General features: G+C 39.3%; 1 protein-coding gene across 4 annotated transcripts in view; it reads left to right on the top strand.

The window, feature by feature from the left end:
• Positions 1 to 16,911, top strand: part of PTCHD4 (patched domain containing 4) — a 199,685-nt gene extending 182,774 nt beyond the window's left edge. For all 4 annotated transcript variants that reach the window (XM_021098809.2, XM_021098807.2, XM_021098808.2 and 1 more), the window contains one exon: positions 11,893 to 16,911. In XM_021098809.2, the coding sequence (XP_020954468.2) occupies positions 11,893 to 13,526 (1,634 nt within the window). In that variant the 3' untranslated portion in view covers positions 13,527 to 16,911. The remainder of the gene's footprint in view (positions 1 to 11,892) is intronic.
• Positions 16,912 to 25,352: the final 8,441 nt, after the last annotated feature.

The following is a 25,352-nucleotide window of genomic DNA, read 5'->3' as shown; positions in this document are numbered from 1 at the left end:
TGCTATTTTATTAAAGATTCACATATCAGCATTAATAGAGTCTCTCTCCTGAGGAATCTCAGAAAATGTCAATGAGAGAATACACTTAAGAAAGTGCTGACACTGTTCTTTCATCAGCTCTTTATTTGACATTGCTGGGTCCTGAATTGTTGTCAGTTAATTATAGGTGAAAATGTCCTAAAAAATAATGCGGACCTGTTAGGGGTTTTTTTCGCTTGTTTTTTGTTTTTGTTTTTGTTTTTTTGGTTTGGGCTTTGTTTCTTTACTTTGTAATCACTGAATTAGCCCTAGGTGTTCATATGTCTTTAAGGACTAGAACTTCATGATGGTCAAAGAGCCAAAAATCATCCTTCCCAAGGTCCAGTTAGCTGTTTCAGAGTCATAGCTATCTGGTGGGTTTGGTTTTCTTTTGACTCTTTCTTATGATTGCCTCTGATTATCCTTTGCATAATGGAAATGGGCAGGACAAAGTCCATGGGGATTCTCAAAACTGAGAGGAATAAGATTTATCTGAAGAGGGCAATTAGAATTTCCTACAGTTTTCATTCCTTGAACCTACATTTGGTGGCCTGGTGTGTTATCATGATTCATTGTGGTTTCTATTGATGACTTCAGGGATGAAACATGTGTGCTAGGCTACACTGTGAGCACACAGCTAAGACCCCAAATGAATAGTCGCCCCTAAATAAAAAGTGATGGCTACTCTTTATTGAATTTTTAGTATGTGCCAAAGACTATGGTAAACACTTTATGTGGATAATCTTGTTGATTATTCCCAGCAACACTGTCAGGCAGGGGCTGGCATTTTCTGCTCTGCACAGGAGGAAACCCCCACGGAGAGGTTGCTATTGAAGGTGGGTGGTTAAGAAGTGATGCAGCTGGGGTTTGGACCCGGGTGTGAACACAAGAGCCAGTACTCAGGGCCCCTCTCCCACCCTGCTACCCGCCCATCTTCTGTTCTCTATGTCTTGTCGCCGAGAATTAACATCTCACAGTCTCTAGGTCCTGTTGATTAATGTTTGCTGTGATAAAGCTAAGCTAAACTGTGGCCTGCTGAAAGGAGACGGATTACAGGGGAATACAGTGAAAAGAGTCTTTGCAACTGAAGAGGAAATTTGTACTTATCAGGGATGTATTCAAAAACACCAATTCTGTCACTTTGAGAGGATCCTCTAGGAAATAATCTCCTTGCCCCCCTCCTCCACCCCGCTTCCTCTAGGGCTGATGGAACTCAGCCGGCTGCTCCAAAGCCCTGCTGTGCTCTCCTCCTGGAAGCCAGTCAGGTGTGCCCTGAGAGCTGCAGAGTCAACCTGTGGCTGGAAAGCTCCCTTTCATCTTCTTTCCTGCCAGAGGAGGGTGAAGGCTTCTATTGGCTTAGTCTGAATGAGAACGCACATGTAAGGAAGGCCTCAATTGGTTGAATCCAGTTAACTAACCTTTTTAATCCACATTTTCCTGAAATTCACATCCAAGGACAAAAAAAAGGCAAATGTTAATCACCAGAGAAGAAAACATTCAAGCTTTTCTCGAGGCGCGGTACTCATTTCAATCCAACATCCCTCATTTCTGCCATGAGGGAGTACTGTTCAATCCTAGCTATCGTGTGTGGGAACACGAATTGTGTTCCAGGTATTTGTGTAAAGGGATTCTTGTGTCTGTGTTCCCTTAACACAGCAATCCTTTGAAGCAGATTTTGATGTTTTCTCCCTTTTACAGATTGGCACATCTAGCCATGGAGGCACTACTTTGTCCAAGGTCTAGTAGAGGGTAGTGAGGAAGCTTCAACCCAAAGAACTCCATTCTTTAACCAATATGCCAGATTGCCTCCCGATTATTGGTGCATGATAAAATGATGACTGTGAGTACACTCTTCAATAAGTAATAGTAACTAACATTTTTTGGTGTGCTTCCGAAGTCCCAGGCACTGCTCTAAGCAAATTACAACTATTATTCATCCTTTAATCTTTATATTAACTGATTAAAATAAGTGCTATTTTTATTCTTATTTTCCAGACTAAGAAAGTGAAATACACAGAAGTTAAACTAAATCTCCCCATACCACACATCACAAAGTGATGGAGCCAGAACTGGAAGCCAAATGTGTGACTCCAAAGTCCATCCGTTTCATTGCGACACATAATGCCTTCCCCACCTCACATTTTTGGGAAATTGGCTGCAAAAAAGGAATACATATCTACGGCATTTAAGAGAGATCTCCAATAAAGCTAATCAACCAGTAAAAGTTGAATCAAAAGAAAGTTATGGTTGATTAATTTAATGACGATTCAGATAATCAGATGATCCAATTCCTGAGTTTTCTGGTTAATTGAGTTTCCACTGGCTTCAGGCCATTCTGTTCAGAGGGAATTCCAGTTCATAGGATGTGAAATTCATTTTCACTGCTAAGAAAGGCAGCAAAACCATCAAGAAGGTTTCCAGAAAACTTGGCCTTTGAAGCATTATGCTTTTATCAAGCATTTTTGCTACAACTTTGAAGATTTCTTTTGAATGATATTTATAAGAAACCAAAACTGTGCATAATTTAAATGTGCCAAGATTCCCTCCATTTCAAACATGTTTCTTAATGACTGACACAGACATTTTAAAAGCATTCTCCAGAGAGTTCCTGCTGTAGCTCAGAGTTAATGAACCCGACTAGTATCCGTAAGGACATGGGTTCAATCCCTGGCCCCACTCAGTGGGTTAAGGATCTGGCATTGCCATGAGCTATGGTGTAGGTTGCAGATGTGGCTCAGATCCTCAGTTGCTGTGGCTGTGGCTGTAGCTGGCGGCCGCAGCTCCAATTTGACCCTGAGCCTGGGAACTTCCAAATGCTGGGGGTATGGCCCTAAAAAGACAAAAGAAAAAAAAAAAAAGCTTCCTCCAGTTCTTGGTGTTATAGAAATCCTAAATCATCACTAATTCTACTCTTTGAAGGATGGAAGAACCCCAAAGCTTATAATTAGTGAACCATTTAATCTAGACCTATGGATATGATGTGTTTTGCAAATGGGGCAAAGGGGGATTATCAAACTTCAAAGTGATGACATTTTACCTTATCTTCCTAATGGGAGGCACCGAGGAAATGTCCATCAAATAAATGAATTAGTTTTTCTAAGTGATTTTTCTTCTTTGAGTGTCTTTAGCTCCATAAACATTTAGATTATCTTAATTTTCATTCCTTCAAGATAGTATACTTATTATCTTCTTTAACATGACCTCTTAGTCTAGCTCTTGATTTTTTTTTTTTAAGCATATGCTGTGTTTAGTTTATGAGCTACAAATCCACTACTCATGACAACTGTAAGGTTTTCAGCTCCACCAGTAATTCTCCCATTCATTGCTCCTCTCTGCTTCAAGCAATGACATTTTCATTTCACGTGGCCCCTTCTTCCCTTCTCCTGTTTTAATATCCATGTTATCTTCCTTTTAGAACATCTTCCCACTTCCCATATGCCCAGCTGGTTTTCTCTTTTTAGTGAGAATACAACTAAAACATTACTCCCACTAGGAAACCATCCCTTTTACTTGTGACATGCAAATAGAATGGCCTGGAAATTCACATCTCCCAGGGATTAACTCTCATCCAGTGCTCCTGTTCTGACTCCTACGCTTCTAACTCCTACACGCAAAGAAATCAGTTTGTGAAGTCAACAATAGAAAAAGTTTTCATTTATCTCATTTTCCAGAAATACTTATTTATTATAAGATGTCAATGTCCTCCAACCAAAGACCGCCAGGTGTATTCTGATCATTGAACAAATTTGGATTTATTGACTTACTGCAGTGGGGAAGAACATACACCATTGGAGACCATGAAGCATTTTGGGAAGAAGAAACTAGAGTAGACCTATTATCTTATTTTTGCAAGTGTTAGGTGATTTGGAAGAGGGTTTAAAGCAGCACGGTTAGCTACTATCCATGCTAAGAAGAGAAGATAAATCTATGACTGGTTATCTTAACAATTCTTATACCTAGAAGGCAGGAACGCCCAACCAAGATTAAACTGTGATTGGTAAAGAAGCAAGAATCAACCCTACTATTCTTTTCATTTGTTTGGTTTTGGTTTTTAATTTTTTTTATTAAAGTATAGTTGATTTACAATGTTTCTTCAATTTCTGTCCTACAGCTAAGTGACCCAATCACACACAGTTCCCATTGCCCATCATTCCAAATGTTATAGTTTGCATCCACCAACCCAAACTCCCCATCCATCCCACTCCCTCCCGCTCCTCACCGGCAACCACAAATCTGCTCTCCATATCCACGATCTCTTTCTGTTTTGTTGATAGGACCATCTGTGCCATATTTTAGATTCCACATATAAGCGATATTATATAGTACTTGTCTTTCTCTAACTTACTTCATTTAGAATGAGAATCTCTCATTCCATCTACGTTGCCACAAATGACATTATTTTGCTCTTTTTTTTATGGCTGAGTGTATTCTATTGTATATATGTATCACTTCTTAATCTGTTCATCTGTTGATGGACATTTGGGTTGTTTCCCTGTCTTGGCTATTGTAAATAGTGCTGCCATGAACATAGGAGTCCATGTATTTTTTGTGAAAGTCTTGTCCAGATGTATGCCCAGGAATGGGATTGCTAGGTCATATGCTAGTTCTATATTTGGTTTTCTGAGGAGCTGCCATACTCTTTTCCAAGTGGTTGTACCAGTTTACATTCCACCAACAGTGAAGGAGGGTACCCTTTTCTCCACCCCCTCTCCAGCATTTGTTATTTGATAAAAAGATGTTTGGTCTGTTTTATGTTTGGGACAATGTTTGCATTTTGTTTGTGCTCAGTCATGGTTATGGAGTGGTCTTATTTTGTCTCCATCTGTCCCACTCCCAAAGTGGTCTTGCCTGAGCTTTTTTGCCAGAACGTGTGTGGTCAGTAGGATAACACCGAGCCTGGCCATGAGAGCCAAACCAGATCCTGGCAACACCAAGACCTACTTGACAACACCCAGGTGTCAGGGCTTCTTTTTCCTTTCTCAAAAACCAGTGTATACTCCTTTCCTAAAACTGGAAGACATGGAAAGCATGGCAAAGACAATGAAAAGCATGCTGGCAGTCATTTTCTCCTTGAATGGGAATACCAGAGACAGGGAGAGAGAATGAGAAAGCAAGCCACCATGTATGTGCTGGCTCATCAGCAGAGCTTCCGCTCTTGGCAGCACAGAGCTTCTTTAGCAAGGAAGTCTGAAAAGAGAGCCCCAGAGCTCCCCCCCAAAGCTAACTTAGCTGTGGTGGTAAAGGGAGCAGGAACCAGGCTGCGTTTGGAAGCTGGCATCTCAAGTCAAATGACTTGGAACGTTCTCTGTGGCAAATATCCTGCAGTTGCCAGCAGTGAGCTTTTCCACTCAATGTAGTACCTCCTATGTGCCAAGCACATGTATTAACTTACCTTAAGCTCAGAACAATCCTATGAGATGGGTCTCCTTATTACCTCATTTTACAGATGAGAAAACTGAGGCATGGAGGGGTGAATTAAACAACCTCTGTGCCCAAGGTCACAGAGGTAGAAAGTAGGAGACCCAGGATTTAAACTCAAGCAGTCTTGCCCTGGGGAATGGGCGGCTAATCACAATATCAAATAGTGGCACTCACCTACTTTCTCTCTCTCACTTTCTCTCTCCTTTACCATATTCATATACATACACACATACCTCTCTCAATATATATACACGTATATATGTATATGCATGTGTGTGCATGTGTACACGTGTGTATATGAACTAACACACATATACACATACTAGATTTTTTTAAATGTTTAACTCTACATAGAAATCTAAAATAAATTTAGAAAGTGGTGGAATGCGGAGTTCCCATTGTGGCACAGGGGAAACGAATCCTACCAGTAACCATGAGGTTGTGGGTTTGATGCCTGGCCTCGCTCAGTGGGTCAGGAATCCGGCGTTGCCCTGAGCTGTGATGGAGGTTGCAGATGCAGCTTGGATTCTGTGTTGCTGTGGCTGTCGTGTGGGCTGACAGCTATAGCTCTGATTCAACCCCTAGCCTGGGAATCTCCATATGTCATGGGTGTGGCCCTATAAAGCAAAAAAAAAAAAAAAAAAAGATGGAAGGCAAACTCTGGAATGAGACTACAAGCCCTTTTCTATACATTAAGATAGGTGCAAAATACATAACAGCCCTGAAAATCATACAATGAGAATCCATTACTATATTCCATTTGTTATTAGGGACCTGATACAATCCTCTAACCTCCTGCTAAGAGCTAAGGGATGGGTGTCTGTTCGGATTCATTCTGAATTCCTTGTTTCCTTCTTCTCTGTCTCCCTCCTCTGTTTTACCCTGCTTCATTTTGTCCTGGGATAGGGGCATCTCAAGAGAAGTCACTTCCTCCTTAAGGGTGATAGAAAGTTGAACCCTCCGTCACCACACACCACCACAAATTTTCAGGTAAAACCATCAAATATGCCCCTGGCGGGAGCAGCTTGGAGCCCACCTATTGAATCACCTCCTACCTATGTCCTTGTGGGCAGCCTTGGCCATCCTTTGTGAGTGGAGCTTGATAATCACCTATTTATTCTAGATGAGAGTTCATTAAAAGTCGTCTATAAATACACACTGATAACCACCTCTAGCTTAGACATCATGGGGATTAGAACATGTCTACAAAGTTTATTGTCTCGTAGGTAGCAGGAATGCCTTATGGACCCATTTCTACCCTGCAAGTAGCAACTTAGAGTGAGTTTCTTAATTTCACATTCCACTCCCTAGAGACATTTATAATGCTGAACCGGCCAAATTAATGAATTCTATAATAATATTCAGTACACATGCCAATCTTCTCCTTCTATTCATTTCCCTTCTTGAATTTTTCTCCCAGTTCCAACTCTGTCCAAATCACTTTTACTGCTAAAGGTTTTCTCTCTTTCCTTTGGTGAAACTTTATCAAGACAAATGTCAGTTACCCAATAATGTCCCAAGTGAGATACTTGTTATATTGTTCTAACATGGTTTGCAAATATATACTAATAATGGGAGGAAATAGGCAGTCAGCTTTTGAAACATTAAATAAAAGATATATTTGGGGCAACAGCTTATCTCTGTTGCTGAGAGAAAAAATTCAAGTATAAACATTAAACACAAATACCTTTCCTTAATTTACAAGTGTTTGTGCCTTTATTCATGTTTTTCCATCAATCTAGACCATCCTCTGCCTGCTAACACCCTTTGGCCCTTGCCCTGACCCCTCAAAAAGAACCAGCTGTATTTTCACATGGCACAGCCTACTTCTCTACCTAGCAAGGATGCAAGCCATCCTTTCATGTAAGTTAGCTGCTTACATATGTCTTTCACCACTCAGGCACTTGAATGGTGCTGTTCATAAGACAAACTGATGCCTTAGGTGAGAACTAAGAATTTTGGTGGGAATGGGACAGAAGCAGAGAACTTCCAGGATGGGGGTACCAAGGTCATTGCTCATTGGGGCTGATCACACTTGTGGAGGTTCCATTGTACCCTCGTTTGAGATAGTGGACCTATCTTTTGAGTGGATACAGGTGCCTTGGATTCAAGTGTGTTGTTTGAACTGAACCGGGACTCTCAGAGTAAGGGTATAACAGTGGTGGCTACAAGCCTTTAAAAAAACGGTGTAGAGAGTTAAGGGATTCTTTCAACAGAGCAGATGTTCAAAAAATGGTTCTAGCCTCAGAATGGAAACCAAGGGAATAGTAAGAAACCAAAAGAGAAAACACTGCAGAAGTTTAGAAAACAGGATCTCTGTGGCTGCTAGGCTGATTGTACAGAGCAGCAAAATAATCCCAAACCCTAATTTCTCCTTGGGGGAGCCCAGTTCTGTGAAACAATTAGTTGTTTATCTGGTAAGCTAGAAAGGTCGCTGGCTGGCCGGATGGCTGGCTGGCTGGATAGACATATAGATAAACTTAATTCATGAATACATACATAACTAAAGTAAATGCACAAAATTAACAGCAGTTTATCTGTGTTGTAGGACTATGGAATAATTTTTCCCCCAAATTTTTCTTCCCCAAATTTTCAAAACCTGTCCTATTTTTATAATCAGAAAAAGGTGATTAAATAGTGTGCTGTGTGTGTGTGTGTGTGTGTGTGTGTGTGTGTGTGTGTGTGTGTATACTATCTCCTTTTCTTTTGCCTAGACCAAAGATTCTCAGTTGAGAGCAGTTTTGTGCCCCAGACAGCATTTGGCAAAGTCTGGAGGTGCAGTTGTCACAACTGAGGAGTGTGCTACTGGCATCTAGTGGGTAGAGGCCAGGAATGCTTCTAAACATCCTGCAATACAGAACAGTTCCTAAAATTTATACGTATAAGATGCCATGATCTCTGTCTCGGAATTACCCAAGTGAAAATGACCTCTGGACTGAGAGATATTGGAAAAGATTGTCTCTTTTTTGCCTTTATGTTTTATATATTGACTAGCACAGATCCTCATGTGTAACAGATTCTAATAAACATATATTGGTCCTGCTGCATAGCACAGGGGACTATATCTAGTCACTTATGATGGAACATGATGGAGGATAATATGAGAAAAAGAATATACATGTATGTGTGACTGGGTCACTTTGCTGTACAGTAGAAATTAACAGAACACTGTAAACCAACTATAATAGAAAAAATAAAAAATATTAAAAAAGAAAAAACATACTGGGTTGAATTGAATTAAAAGTATATAGAGCTTATGGACACACTAGAGATATAAAGGTGCCTTATAAATTTTTGAATAAGTAATTAAAACATACATTTTCTAAACCCATCTAGAATCAAGAATGGTAGTTGATTTAATGTAATAAGAGGTTAGTGGGCATCTATCACTTTGTCAGATGTTCTGCAGAGTGTGAAAATAACATAAGATGCATTCCATGACCTTGAAGAATTTGCAGTCTAACCAAAGAGATAGAACAGGTCCTGAGAAAGCTATTTTGTGCCAGAGCAAAACATCACATGTTTGTGTGCCCAAATGAGGAGCTAATTAGTGCAAGAGAAGTCTAAGAAACAGAAAAAAAAATCAATATGTCTGGCATTGTCATAAATGGCTTCAAGATAAAGAAGAGATTTGAGCTAAAGGCTGATTGGAAGAATGTTAGTGTGAGCAGCCATAAGGGGAAAGTATTGAAAGGCAGAGAAAACAGCATGAACAGAACTAAGATGATAAGACTGATCATGACCAGGTTGATGGGGAGGGGATTTTCATGGCCAAATCAGGTGATAGATTTTACATGCTAGGAAGTAGCCAGATTATGGTGAAAATCAAATGAATGAATATTATTAGGAATACCCTGCAAAATGTCTACACCTATGAATGGAATAAAACATGCCCGCTCCAAATAATCACATAAAGTGATTATTTAATACAATCCAATAATTATGTAATATGTTTTTATATTAATTAATATATTATTATACATTGCTATATTAATTAATATATTAATATTATTTACCATAATCTAATAATCATGTGAAGTGATTACTGGCCTAGTAGGATTTAGCTTCATCTTCCCACACATATAGACCTTTGTACTCTATGAAGCAAGAGAGGCCACATCTGACCTACATAGTGTTCCTAATACTCCATAGAAGTAACCCTAGCAGAGATGAGCCACATTTAGCCATAGCCTCAAGTAGCCTTTCCCCACCTTGGGGGCACAAAGATAGCAAGAGTCCTCATTTCAGAAGAGCAGAGCTCTAGTTAGAGAATTGTCTTAATTATTTTAACTAATATCCTAATATTATGTTTTTGTCAAGGGAAAAGAGAACCAGTATTCTGGTTGGTCAAGGAGTCTTGCAGAAGACAGAAATGAATAATTAATGTTGTTAAGAGTCATTAGACTTAATTCAGTACACAGAGATGTTGAGCCAGTAATTAAATGCAAGAATTAATAGATCATGGACTCAAAAAAAAAAAATTACCTTGTGCTTAAATGCAGTTCTCATAACCCTTTCTACTTGTTAGGATAAACTTACCTTTTCTGACTGGAGACCCAGAAGAGAGACCCTTGGAGAATAAATAGGTTTTATACTGAGAAGCAAAAGAACTCCAATGTGATAACAATTATTAATTTTTTAAAAATCCCCAAATGGATGAACCAAAAATCAAAGATTAGCATTATATACATTTAAACCTATAAATATTAGATTTAAATGAACTATAAAGCAAGAATTCTTAGATGCTCATAAAAGGGGTTTTGGTAAATGTTCACACCTACACAGTTTCGTTGGTTAGACACAGGTTTAGCTGCATCTCATAGCCTCACTTATAGTGGCTTAACCAAATGGAGATTTGGTTTTCTTTAAAGAGAATTTGAGAGGAATGTGGGCCGTGGCTCTTATTGGTGGCTCTGTGATACCATTTAGGACAAAGCTCCTTCTGGGTTTCTAATAAGCCTCCTCAGATGACCTCCAGTGGCCTTGCATTGCCCAGAAATACATCCTACAAACCACCACCACTGGCTGAAAGATAGATTGAGAAATGAAGTTTTTAATTGTACACATTGCAGCCCCAAATAAAACTAACGAAGAAGGCAAAGTATTAACCAGACCAATTAGCAAACTCTATCAATAACACAAAATCAGTGATGACAGTAAGACCCTCACCATTACGTTTGTTAAAGCACAGCTAAGAAAACTGGGTGAACACACAGCTCCAACATCCGGGTGCTACACAAAGTCCATTTCCAGGATTTCTTAAACCAGGTCATTTAAGCTACATCTGTGTCTAATGAATTTCTTGGAGAACAGCCCAAGCACAGCTTGTATCCATTCATTGAGAAGGTTTTAAGTGTATGTAGTACTGCTCCGCCGACAAGGGCAAAGGGATCAGTGAAGACTTCCAGTCACAAAGCTACCAGTTGATGTATTGTGGACGATAAATGACAGAATGAATCCAGAGAAGTGAAAAAAGGGGACACTGAAGGTAGGGTAGAATACTTTTATTTTCCCAGCTGCTTTCTGTTTTTGATAGAAAAAGCAAGAGATGGTATCTTAAAGAGATGTCGAGTTCCTGGGGCGGGGGGGAAGCAGCAGCCCGGTATCAAACAGTACCTGTTCCACAGTAGGTGCTCCAGTAAAACTTACTGAACATACCTTTCGCCTATTTACCTTTATCAAAGGGTGCACAGAAGTTGATTTAAAAGAAGCATTCTCCATCCACTTTAACGAAGCAGTCAAACATTTCATCGTCACCCACGCTATGTGAATAAAAGCTCTCTGAGGAAATGCCTGCTGCGATCTCTCACCCCGAAAGGTCTTGCCCGGTGTTCTATGTGACTTGGCAGATTTTCTGACTCACATCCAATGTTAATTAATCAAATCTATAGGAATTGGTTTCTAGGCCATTTGGCTACCAAGCAGATGAGTAACATTGTAAAATCAATTTAAAGCCATCTTTAAGTGTTTAAAATCATCTTATTATACTTTCCTAAATCAGCACGTAAGTCAATTCGAAATGAAGGTAAGAGACCATCAGTCAGTACCTCAGTTGATCAAGCACCGAGTTGGCGTGGAGAGTCATTTGAAGATGGGTGAATCACAGCCCCTGCCCTTGACAACTTATGATCTATTTAGGGAGATGATATGCGTGCGGGGGTAGGGAGTGGGGAACCATGTAATAAGATCACATTACATTGACAATTTGTCAAATTAGTAGAACAGGCAGTAAATGCTCTGTTTTGCCCAGAATCCCGACACTTTGCTAAAGTAGACACATGAACCAAGTATATCCCGTTATACCTCTGAAATTCGAGACCCTAAAGGGAGGATCATAGCACTTTGAAGATTAGACTGTGAAGTACTGTTTAGCATAGATAACCTATGAGGGACTCACTCAGACCAGAGGAGGAAATGAAAACAATGCTTCTTTTCCTTCTTCTTTTAAATTAGGTCACGGAACAAAAGGAGTCTTTGAGCTTCTGTCTGGATGGCGGAGAACCAAAGAGAATTTGCCCTTCAAAGACAGGGTAGCAGATGCCTACTCAGATGTAATGGTGACCTACACCATGACCAGCTCCCTGTACTTTATTACCTTTGGCATGGGTGCCAGCCCATTCACCAACATAGAGGCTGTGAAGATCTTCTGTCAGAACATGTGCGTCTCCATCCTGTTGAACTACTTCTACATTTTCTCCTTCTTTGGCTCCTGTCTGGTCTTTGCTGGCCAGCTAGAGCAAAACCGCTACCACAGCATCTTTTGCTGTAAGATCCCGTCGGCAGAATACCTGGACCGCAAGCCCGTGTGGTTCCAGACGGTGATGAGCGACGGGCATCAGCAGACGTCCCATCACGAGACGAACCCCTACCAGCATCATTTCATTCAGCACTTCCTCCGCGAGCATTACAACGAGTGGATTACCAATATCTACGTGAAGCCATTTGTTGTCATCCTCTATCTCATCTACGCTTCCTTCTCCTTCATGGGGTGCTTGCAGATCAGTGACAGAGCCAACATCATCAATCTCCTAGCCAGTGATTCCCCAAGCGTTTCCTATGCCATGGTTCAGCAGAAATATTTCAGCAACTACAGCCCCGTGATAGGATTCTACATCTATGAGCCCCTAGAGTACTGGAACAGCAGCGTCCAGGAGGACCTGCGGAGACTCTGTAGTGGGTTCACTGCAGTGTCCTGGGTGGAGCAGTATTACCAGTTCCTGAAAGTTAGCAACATCAGTGCCAATAACAAGAGTGACTTTATCAGTGTCCTCCAGAGTTCCTTTTTAAAAAAGCCAGAGTTCCAGCATTTTCGAAACGATATCATCTTCTCCAAGGCAGGGGATGAAAACAACATCATTGCTTCTCGCTTGTATCTGGTGGCCAGGACCAGCAGAGACAAGCAGAAGGAAGTCATAGAAGTGTTGGAAAAGCTGAGGCCCCTGTCCCTGTCGAAGAGCATCCGATTCATCGTGTTCAACCCCTCCTTTGTGTTCATGGACCATTACGGCTTATCTGTCACAGTGCCTGTTCTGATTGCAGGCTTTGGTGTTCTCCTGGTGTTGATCCTGACTTTTTTCCTGGTGATCCATCCTCTGGGAAACTTCTGGCTAATTCTTAGCGTCACCTCAATTGAGCTGGGCGTTCTGGGCTTAATGACATTATGGAACGTCGACATGGATTGCATTTCTATCTTGTGCCTTATCTACACTCTAAATTTCGCCATTGACCACTGTGCACCACTGCTTTACACATTTGTATTAGCAACTGAGCACACGCGAACACAATGTATCAAAACCTCCCTGCAAGAGCATGGGACAGCCATTTTGCAAAATGTTACTTCTTTTCTTATTGGGTTGGTCCCCCTCCTTTTTGTGCCTTCGAACCTGACCTTCACACTGTTCAAATGCTTGCTGCTCACTGGGGGTTGCACACTTCTGCACTGTTTTGTTATCTTACCTGTGTTCCTAACCTTTTTCCCCCCTTCCAAAAAGCACCACAAGAAAAAGAAACGTGCCAAACGAAAGGAGAGAGAGGAAATTGAATGCATAGAAATTCAAGAGAACCCTGATCACGTCACCACCGTCTGAAGGGTATAGACTAATGGATTATTTTTCTTTTCCAGTATTGCACAACGATGCAGGGCAGGTAAAGTTCAGACCTCAGCTGCTTGGGCTGGCCAGGGGTAACAAGGCAAGTCAGATCAAGAGTGAGTTATTCATGACACACCAAGGTGTCCACTTCTTGGGTGGAAGAGGGACTCAAAGAAGGGCAAAGTTCTTTGCAACCTTGTTCTCCACTAAAGATAAGTTTCTGGATGGTATCTTAGCGCTCCTCCAAGGAATGGATGAGTCAATGGAGTGTTAGAAGGTCAAAGGAACCAGTTGCTTTTAAAATAAAATGCTTAGGAGAGATGGAGAAGAGAGGATGGGGGCCTCCAAATAGCAGAAAAGACATAGGAAATGTCAAAATTGCCATGGCACTTTTCACATTTGTTTTTTGAACAGGTTGGTCAAAGGAAACCTATGCACTTGGGAAGTACGTATTTAATCTCGTCTAAACCAAAGGACTTCCCGATCCATTTTATATGTACATATATATGTATATATGCCGTATATACATATACTTAGATTTGTCTTTAGGGTACCTTGGTGTTTGTTTAGAGGGAGGTGTCCATTTGCAGAAGGCTGGCCTTTCTCTGAAAAGTCCAGTCAGCCTTAGCCAAATATAGATGCATTAATGGCCATTCAAAATCAATTCAAGTGTTGCAGCAGCAAGCGTATTATTCAGCTGTGCAATAAGCAACATAAACAGAGAGGCGAGCCCATTGCATTCACATATCGTGTTGTCAGTCTTGGAGATTCTTGCTTTGGATGACTTGGCAGAACACACAAAATGCATTAGAATGAAGTACCACGTGGACAAGGTTTAAAATCTCATGTTAGGGCTAAATAGTTGATATGGCTTTTCATTGGCTTTTAATGCTTCTCTGTAATTGGGAAGGCTGATTTGGCTGCTTTCAGGGAGCTCACCCACTGCAAATGAGCACGCTGCACGTATTGTCCATACACTTGTGTATATGGGTGCACACGTGTGTGTGTGTGTGTGCGTGTGTGCGTGTGTATAAGAGAGAGTCAGAGTATTCCATAGTTACAGTGTTCTCATTTCAGATGGTGAAAATATACTGCCATGGAATATAGATAACTAACACAGCAGAAAGTGGACATAACTAAGAAACTTGTAGAATGACATTGAGTAAAGGGGCCATCACCACTCATCATGCACCCCCACTGGTTCTTAGCCTAAAGAAAATACTCTAATTCTACAAAGTCTAGTGTGTTCCTTGCATTACCATCTGGAACGTTAACCCAGGCCGCTATCACTAAAGTAGTGGTCTCTAGAACTACTGCAGTGTTGTTTTGGAGCTTCCTGCAGTGTCTTTGTTCTTGTTACCTGAAAAGTGCCTGTCTGTTGGCCGGCCTCCCAGGGTGACAGTAGCTCTCCACAGGTGACCTGTGAACTGTGACTGCTGCTGAATTCTCCCTCAGAAAAACTACCGAGGTAAACGGTTCCCGTGTGTTAAAATTTAAAACTGCTCCCCGGCAGAGAGACTCAGTCTGTTGAGGGCTTCCTTGGCTTAATGCTGTGCTTCCTGACACAGACAATTGCTAGAAGAAGCCTTTCCCCATGCCAAGCAGTAAAACAAATTAATTTTCAGGTAGGACTGAACAAATGTCCAGTGATTATGAAATCTGCTCATCAGCTCTTTTATCTGGAAGAGAGCTGTTTCCCACCCACTTTGGTTACATATTTTCACTGAGTTCAGAATATTAAAATCTAAGACAAGCAAGTGAACAAAAAACTTCTGGACTCGATTAGGCTCAGAAAGAGATACACACCCTTCCATTCTGGTTGCAGTGTCTGGAAATGAAGTTGGTAGCTTAATAAAGTAATACAGCAGCAAAACAAGTGTACTTTTACAAATAAGGCATTTACCGGAATATTAAGAGAAAGGGGAACTGTGTCTACAATGACAAACATTTAACTGAATTTTATTTTATTAAATGGAGTTTGTTTTGTCCTACCTTGAGGTTCTCAAGTTTCTATTAGAAACGACCCACGTCTTCTCAATGGTGTTCAATGCAAGCGAAATATGAATAGATCGAGTATGGACAGTAATTGCCGTAACATGAGATTCTTGGTCTTAGGTTATTTGTAAAGTCATGAACTGCTTTACTAGGATGAAGTGGTATTTGGCACCAGCAGACCTGCAGACCATGATCTTGTATCCGAAGTGGAAGTTTCTGAGGCCTTGGGGTTTTTTTGGTGCGGGAGAAGGGACTCCTCTTTCACAGTTTACTCATCATTCCTGAAGATTTGTTTTACGTCCCTTTCAAAAGATGGGAGGTCATCAACGGAGAAACTATACCATCAAGTCTATTTCTTTCCCACATGTGCCATACTTCATCAATTTTCCAATTTTTACAAAGTTTGCCTATTGGGGTCATTTTTTTTTCTTGACTACCTTAGACAACTCCACATGCAAAGAAGATCGCCAGGCTGGTTTATAAAGAAAGACTCAAGCATGCCGGTTGCCAAGCGCATCTGAGGATAATGGCTTAACTGCCCAGCCACTGGGGCAGTTCCAGTATCCTGCCTCCATCCAAATAGTCTCTATGTGGACGGGGAAAAGCAATTCTTCTTTAGGTTATGTCTTCAAAGATCAGAGTGGGAGTTCCCGTCGTGGCGCAGTGGTTAACGAATCCGACCAGGAACCATGAGGTTGCGGGTTCGGTCCCTGCCCTTGCTCAGTGGGTTAACGATCTGGCGTTGCCGTGAGCTGTGGTGTAGGTTGCAGATGCGGCTCAGATCCCGTGTTTCTGTGGCTCTGGCGCCTACGGCTCCGATTAGACCCCTAGCCTGGGAATCTCCATATGCCGTGGGAGCGGCCTAAGAAATAGCAAAAAGACCAAAAAAAAAAAAAAAAAAAAAAAAATCAGAGTGAGTAAGGAGAATAGGAATTTTTCACTGTTTCAGTGACAGAAGGGTGGAATTTTGAAAGGGACATTATCTTTTCCAGGACACCATGGTACTCCTTAGTGAACTGTAGCAATAATTTATGGAAGTGAAATTTCTTGTTCTGGAAGAGTTAATATGCCGCACAAAATACCCTAACTCAGTCCTTGGAAGTAACTTAAGCCCAGGAAGAATGTAGCTGAGCCTCCTCTGACCTCCCAATCTCACTGTGAAGCAGATATTTCCAAGAATTCCACTCACTGAATGCCAACATACATCCTAAAATATGAGATCATGATTTGCAGGTAACACCAAACCTCTACTTTTTTTCAGTAACTTGTGTGCAGCTCTTCTAGTTTTTCAAGTGTACTCCCTTTCTTTAGTCTATTTGTGAAACACGGATGGTGTTCAAATTGTCTCTGCTAGAAAATGACCAATCAACTCCTAGAAAAGAAGAAACTCATGGGAAATATATCAGATATGTAGACTACTTTATTTTGTTGAATTTTTCCCCCTTAATGTAAGAGATTTTAAAAGTTTGCAAAAAACACACCTTTTCTGTATTGAAACTGGGATTTGTTTCCTCCCAGCAGAATTTGCATTTGAGTTAGGAAGTACCGTAAGAGCTCCATAATGGTTCATACAGCCTCAATGAGGTACTTACCTCCAGTGGCAGAAAGAGATGTGACCAACAGATTCTTTCCCTCATATAGTTAAAAGGAGTCTCTTGCTAACTTAGACCATGCCCAAGTTTTTTAAATGAGAAGTATACTTAAATGTCACCCCATGAATTCTTTCAGGGACACGTGAACCTCTTCGAAGGTTGTACATGACTATTCTGTGGAAGAATTTTTCTCTACTGTGGCTGTATCATGTGAGTGTTCCTTTCCCATATTATTCCTCCTTATTTCCACAGACGTTTTGCTTTTTACCTTATGTGATTAAGAAGAAGAATTATGACAAATGAAGCTCCTGTGATGCCACAATAGCCATTCTTGAATGTTGAATTCAAGAGGGTGAGAGCTTTGTCCATTTTGTAATTACCCATTGCATTTTCCCATGATAGGCTGATCCTTCTAGGCTTGTGGTTAGAGCTAGGGACTAACTATTGCCATTCAGAATTACATGTATTTTTATAAGTTGGCTGTAAATATTATAATTACAGTCATATATTTTTATGACCAAATAGTTATGAATGCCTGGCACTTATGCATGCATTGTTAGTAGTAGTACATAGATTTTTAAAGACACTATTTTCATGATGATTGCAACTTTTATTAATAAAATTCTCATGTCACCTGTTCATAAATGCCTTGTAGGTTTTGGTCCTTAGGGCCTAAAGTCCACAGAAATTTCCATCCCAAGGGGAAGAGTTTAAAAGTTGCCTTCCCTGGCTGTCAGTGGAAGCAACCTCTCTGGAATGTCCTCTGGGAACTCCTCAAGGGTAAATCTGGCAGTTTCTGTGTTAGTCAGTAATTAAGCATACTTCAGCATCCTGTGTTTGCTAATCTCAAGGTGAACCAGAGACCATAATGCCTTGAGAATGGAATTTAGATGTTGTCTCCTGTGGACTGGAGAACTCAATAACTTGCTCAGTCTCTTTCTAGAGAACAGTCTCTGTTCAGTCTACTTTGTTGGTGTTTATAAATGGTATTGGTAATCTTTTCAAATGTGAAGCTGAAAATTTATACCCAAATAGATTTAGAAGCACTTTTAATCCCTTTTTAAAAAAAGCAAAAGTAGTTTTTGCTCTTTCTGCATTACACAAAAAAAATTGGGACAAATTTTATGGCATGGACTCAAAACCTGTCTCTAGCTGAATTGGTATGCCCTTGAAATCTTCCCATCTTCAATCTAAATATAAAACTCAGCATCATCACTGTGGTGCAGGCATTTACACCAATCTTTCAAACAATGATTTGCCAAAACTTTGTGGAGGCGGGCATTAAGCTAACTGTTTTTCTACTGGTTTATCTTCAAACTCATGAGGGCAAATATATTTACCAAATGAAAGCAATGAAGTCATAAGTGAAAGGAACAAATCCTCTTTGCCGCATGTGGCTGGGACTATATATAGGTGTCATAGCAGTAAATTGCTTTGATTTCTAAACTAAATGACCAATGGTTGATCATCATGCTTTAGTTGGAAGGGCAAGAAATAGTGGTCTATGTTTGAAGTGTTTTAGAATTAGGTCAGGGAACCTGAGGAAGAAGATTGAAAGACTATTGAGGAATAAGCTCGCATGCTTAGAAATCAAGACATCTATAAATTGGTCTGTTAGAACAGGTGGGAAAACTTCACATATTTTACAGTTTAGGATACAGCACAGAGAATTGCATGGTGCCTCAAACCTATAGATTCCTCACTACTAGCAAAACTGATCAAATGCAAATACTCCCCACTTGAAGATCATCTTCTCATTAGTCAGATTCATAACCTGTCATTTGCAGACAAAGTGCTCCTGAATTTCCAGGCATGAGTCAGAACCATTGATCATCCTGTGGGCTAAAGTGGGTTGCTAGGAAGTCTCCTTGAAAAGAAGCTTCAAGAAAGCACCCAGATAAATATTATCTGGGATGGCTGTTGGTATTGCTCTGATTTTGTGTGTCTTTGAGACATCATGAATATTTTACTGTTTTCTCTGTACTTAATTAGGAATTATCAGTTGCTGATAGAAAAGTCACTTGCTTTTCTTATAAAATGGAAAACAGTTCAAAGAGAGAAGACTATAGGTCAAAATCATCTATCAGACCACAGATGACTAGCCTATAAATAGCATCATGTTTCTCCTGACCTCTAAAGATGTCAAAATTAAATGGGCTTATATCTTAAAATGACAACCTCTGATAAGGCAGGTATTTTTAATATAATAATTATTTATTAATTTTTTTTCCTAACTTTTCACTTTTATATATTATAGAAAGTCAGCCCCTACTCTTGTTCCCAGTTGAAGTCTTCCCTAAGAAAGTTCTCACAGGTCATGTTATTTCTGAAGTCTTAAAAATCAAAAGGAAACTTGAAAAACAGAGGAATAAGAACAGCTACTGGCTATGTGTGTTTCCTGCTCCATGTCACATGTTTGTACTTCTCTGAACTGCAGTTTTTAGAAGTCATCTGGAACTGTGTTCTGGTTTCCCACATGGCTAATGGCATGGCCACAGAGTATAGCATAGTTTCCTTTCCTTCTATTTCCATAGTCATTAGAACAACTGCATTACCCAAAGGCTCTGTCAAACCAGTGCAGAAATAAGAACTTTAAAGCTTTGGAAGATTTCAATGAAGAATTTCCTAGGAGTCACTAGAGAAACCACCATGGGTAAGAGACAAGGGGAGGCATTATGAATGTGTCCCTTTCCAATCCTGTATAAATGTATTAACTTGCATTTTGGTAGAGGCAATCTGCAGTATGTTGCGGGGAGCATTTATGTTGTTTAATGTAATGTGGTCAACAGAACTCCCCCTGGAAACTGAAATACCATCATTCTGTTTGGTCAATTCATTGGCTATTGGTAGACACAATAAGAAAGCTGCAAGAAAAACAGACTATCCTGTTTCTACATGCCCTGCTGTAGGGTGTAGCACCTCTTTTGAAGTAGAATCATGAAATTCTGGAATCTTTTCTTCTCAAACATAAAAGTGCTAGGTACTGATAAATTAGACTTTAAACTTACCAATGCACATATTCCAAAGTTTTAGCAGAGCTCAAACCACAATTTTATTATACTTTTCTGTTAATTATACATATTTTTCAGCAATAAATTTTTCTTGCTCTTAAAAAGGAAATCTGTCACAGCTTGAAAAGGGCAGAAATCTCTCCAAGCTACCTCAAAAGGGTATTTAAAGGCAAAACGACAGGCAACCTTTGATTAAATGGCAATATATTAAAGCCACAAAGCAATATTATTTATCAGCTCTTTTTGAGACTCTTTTACTTTGTAAATTTAGACCGGGCTAAATGTGAAAGGAATACCCCTGTGTGCAATCCTACTTGTTCATTCTGGTTAATAATATTCATTGATATGCAATCTCTCAGAACAGTTGTTTGGTGTCTTCTGCAGACACCCCAAAACTTAAGTCAGAAAGAGAATAACCTGACACTGACTATTAGGCAGTGGTCTATCTAGTGAGGTGCACAGTCAAATAATCTGTGAATAACTTCAGTAAAAATTCCAAGTACACATTTTATCAATGGAGGGAAAATTCAGGGGTTTTTTGGTTTGCTTGTTTACCCTAAGCAAATAGAAAGAGACATAGGTGCCAGTATTTGGCATTTTAGTAAGGTTTCCTTTTTCACTGGGTGCCATTACTATGACTTTTGGCTAAATTTGGGTTCTGAAACTCAGGCCACTTTTGGAAACATTAGAATCAGTGAAAAGAAAACTACTACGAGGAAACATTCTTCGCCCATGCATAGACAAATTATAGGGACGAGAGTGAAAGTTGAGCCCTTTTATTTCCTTTTCTTTCTTAAAACAAAAGTCCACTTGCTCTTAATACTGGCTAAACAAATACTAATTCTATAAGCAAATAAAAGAAAATAATAATAAAAAGTATGAAATTCTGAGACTCTAGTGTCTTTATCAACACAAACCTCATGGCAAACCACAATTTTCAGATGTCTTTCTCTACAAGAACAATCTTTTGTGTCATATTCTATGGCATGTAGCTTCTTACCACATCTTGTTCATGAAAACAGCCTCACTTATCACTTTTGAAATAGTGCAAATAAACTAATAAGCCATTTAAAACTCTCTTCTCTGTAATTCTGTATCTTGGGCTCTAAAACTAAATCTAACTATTGAGGAAACCTTAAAAAAGAATTTTGAGCAAATATATATGGATAACATATCTTCAAAATAGGGAACTGCCTGGGTGCACATTTTTTATCTCATTAAGAAGAAAATAATTCCATGTGACTCCTTCAGAAGTCTCCGAATTTCTTGAATTTGGTCCGTATCAAAAAATTTATCTCCATTCTAAGTGAAAAACTAATTTGTAAGCCAGATTTGTCTAACTATAATAAAAATAAAGAAGTAACAAATTTTTCACCATAGATTTGCACATGTAAACATACCTCTACTAATTAATCTCATAATTCAATCAAGGTAAATTATGTTGCAAATATTTCCTTGCTTAAATCATTATCTTCATACTTCGCACACACAGAGATATAATAATTTTAGTTAAATGCCTCAGCATTACTCTTGTTTAGGAGATCTATGCTCTAAAGTCTAAAGGTAAAAATCTTCAAAAAAAATAATAAAGTATTAGCTATTCGTGAAAATGTCATTTCAGTTATATTTACTCTAATGCCACTGGGCAAAGTTATTTACAGTACTTCTGGCTATGCTGACCTTTTATTTTAAAAACAACAAAAGTCAGGTTCCATTAGGCATAATAAGGAACAGTTGGCATATTAAAATAGTGATGTGAGACAGGTGTTCACTCTTTTGTTACTAAGGCAGTTGACCTTACCTTCTTTCTAGATCACAGTCCCAAATTCTGCAAGCTAGATTGTTCATAGATTCACTTCGTCTCATTTCTTTTTTTTTTTTTTTTTCTGTCTTTTTGCCATCTCTTGGGCTGCTCCCTTAGCATATGGAGGTTCCCAGGCTAGGGGTCGAATCCGAGCTGTAGCCACAGGCCTACACCAGAGCCACAGCAATGCGGGATCCCAGCCGCGTCTGCAACCTACACCACAGCTCACGGCAATGCTGGATCCTTAACCCACTGAGCAAGGCCAGGGATTGAACCCGCAAACTCATGGTTCCTAGTCAGATTCGTTAACCACTGAGCCACGACGGGAACTCCCTTCCTCTCATTTCTTATTGTTAATATTAAATGCCCCCCCACAATGTTGTAATACATCACCTCCTCATCTAACCTCAGTGGGATCTTTGGGTTTCCTGTCCTTTAGAGAAAGATTCTTCTAGCCTAAGAATTAGACTTCTTAAACATAACATCCCATGCCATCACAATGTAACATAACAATCTACACTTCTTCAGTCTTTTATTGAATTACAGGTTTCTAAAAATTAACGTTTATCCTTCAAAAATACAAGAATGCATGCATTAAGAATACCATGATAATACATTATAAATCATTCCTACCTACTTAAAGTAAGGTTCTGAAGCAAATACAAAATACCCTGGCTTTCCTCGAACAGACATTTTATAAATCCCTAAGTTTACAAATATCTTTATAACATAAATCACTGAAGAGTTACTGAAATAGTTACATGGCCCTTTAAGACCCCTAACGATGGTACTAACTTCAAGTCTAAAGCAATTTAAAGTCATTGCAAAAGAATTCTGCCTAAAACATCTTAATTACACTGTATTACTGTAGACACATTAGCTGCAAAAGTGCATGAACCAACAGTTTTCTCACCATGTGAGAATTGCAGAGATGGGGACAATATAAACAAGCTGGGACTCCTGAGTGGGACCCAGGCTTATGGACAAAGCACATCCCAGGCTGCACTCGGTACTGTTCCGAGTCTGGGCAAAATTATTCATTAGCTGTCAACACTGTTTCTAAGTCATTAAAACTAAGAATGTTAAATCTTTGAATACCCAAGTCCACTGTATTCTGATGAAAAATGTGGTGGCGTTACAAGGAATAAATACATAGGTAACCAACATTCACCAAGTTAAACCTGATGCCAAAGTTATCCTGAATTAATCCGTAATCCACATTAGAAGTTTTTGTTTTTGCAGATTTTGTTAGTGACATAATTTGCATGAATAACCAGAAAACTCTAATAACATTTCATATTATCTAGTTTTTTATATTTTTAAAACTAGGATGCCCAGAATTTTGTACGGAAATTTTTGATTTACTGAAAAGCCATGTTCCTGTCCAGATTGAATCTTTTAAGCATTAATTTATTTTGCTTTTTTCCTGTTCAATTTTTTTAAGTTTCTAAAATAATTTTCCTTAGAGTAATTAAAACATGTGTTTCCTTTGGGATGAATAAGTGTGTCTAGAAAGGCGTGCAGTAAGAACTTAACAAAATTAAGCAGGACAGGTGAACATATTTGCAGGCACTCAAGTTTAGGAAAAGTATTATTTACTGTTACTTATATGTGCATCAGATTGTCTATTGCTTTTCCCCCCAGACTTATGGAGATAAAATTGACCACCTAATGTAAGTGTCAGGTGTACAATGCATTGATTCAATATACTTACATGTTGCAAAATGATTACCACCCTGGCATTAGCTAACACCTCCATCCCATCCCATAATTACCATTTGTTTTTGTTTTTGTTTTTTGTAGTGAAGACACTTAATATATTTTTTCTAACTATATCCTATCATATCACAATTTAATTTTTTATCATAGTGCTTGTTCCTATCTATATATTTTATGTTCACTTATTCAACTCCTTTTAATACTGGCAGCTGACATGGCACACATTACATCATACAGGTCCTTCCATTTATCTATTCCATGAAAAAAATAAATGAAAGAATTTCCTGCCTCTGAATTGTCTGCATGTGACCTAAGCAGATGTGAGTTATTTAACAGTCTCAATCTGTGAAGGCCGATATGTGGATGTTTTTGTTGTTTTTCTTTTCTTTTCTGGAATTCTACTTTATAGCCAGTTACACAGGAATAAAGCCCATAAAAGGGAAGAGTTTCAGGCACGTCAAAACTTATTATCCTTTCCAATAAGTTGAAATACTAGAGCCTAGAGCTTTGCACATGTCGATAGGGAAGTAAAAAGGAATGTGATTCTACAGGAAGAAAAGTACTTGAAAAGGGCAGATAGTTAAAAAAAAAAAGTCAATAAGAAAAGCAAAAAATAAAAACAGCACAAAACTTCTGAAGAGGGAAAGCAACAACTAAACTAATTTTTGAGATTTTTTTTTTTCTTTTAGTTTCTGATAGTTAACTTAATTTTTGTTTTTTTGATAAGCATACTGGAAGGGGTCAGAAAAATATTTACACATCTAAATATCCAAAAGCTTAACCTTTAAAAATTAGGACCAGAAATTCAGTTGTCTTTTTATATCAAGATTTACTCTGGATGGGTTTCTGAAACACCTCTAGATTGCTTGGGATTACGTTCATATACTTAGCAAATATTTAGGAGCACCTCCATTGGTCTCTGTGATCGGCTCAGAGAACAATGCCAATATTCATCTTGTCTTTGAAGCATCTATGATCTATTGAGGAAATTTCTGGCTGGGATGTTTAAGGAAGGCATCGTGAGATGATCCACACTGAAGGTTGGATATAAGATTCTATTTGTAGAACTGGAGGAAGGGCAGCGTGGTCTGGGGGGAAAAGGGAAATACACAGAGACACACAGGCTGGAAAGTAGGTTGTCCAGGAGGAAGGGCAGATTGCAGATGCAATCAATGGAACCCAAAGGAGAGTGGTTACAGGTGGGATATTGTAAAATAAGGATTGCTAGGAAGGGGGCAGCTGTTTGGAACTGGGAGTGGGATCATAAAGGAAAACCTTCTTCTGAGATATATTCTTAGAACTGAATTCCATGTGCCCTCTAAGCACACTTTTCCATATTCTGTTCATGTCAAGGAACTAAAAATTGAGCAACATATACATTTATCATCTCTCTTGCTTAGGATATAGTGTTTGGAAGAGCCAGTTTAGGACATGAGTCAAGTTCTCCTGATGGTAGAATATTATCTATGTTCCATTATCGATGCCTGTGGCCATCTGGTCACCTAATATGTATAGTGTCTCTTATTGTGCAAAGAGAGACTGGCATTGATCAGTTGGAATCCAAACTTTCCAGGAAAACAATTCAAACCATTACACACAAACTAATCATCTCTGTTAATATTTTTAGTTTTAGTAACAATTCAAATAATAACTGCCTAATTGAGCAGATATTGTTATCCCTGCTTTATAGGTTATTTTAAGA

This window comes from Sus scrofa, chromosome 7 (genome assembly GCF_054392235.1).
Source record: "Sus scrofa isolate SSC_HxYL_T2T_F1_AM1 chromosome 7, Sscrofa_HxYL_maternal_Yorkshire_Landrace_v2.0, whole genome shotgun sequence".
NCBI classification, from domain to species: domain Eukaryota; kingdom Metazoa; phylum Chordata; class Mammalia; order Artiodactyla; family Suidae; genus Sus; species Sus scrofa.
Note: the sequence above shows the minus strand (reverse complement) of the source record. Positions and strands in the feature narration are given on the sequence as shown.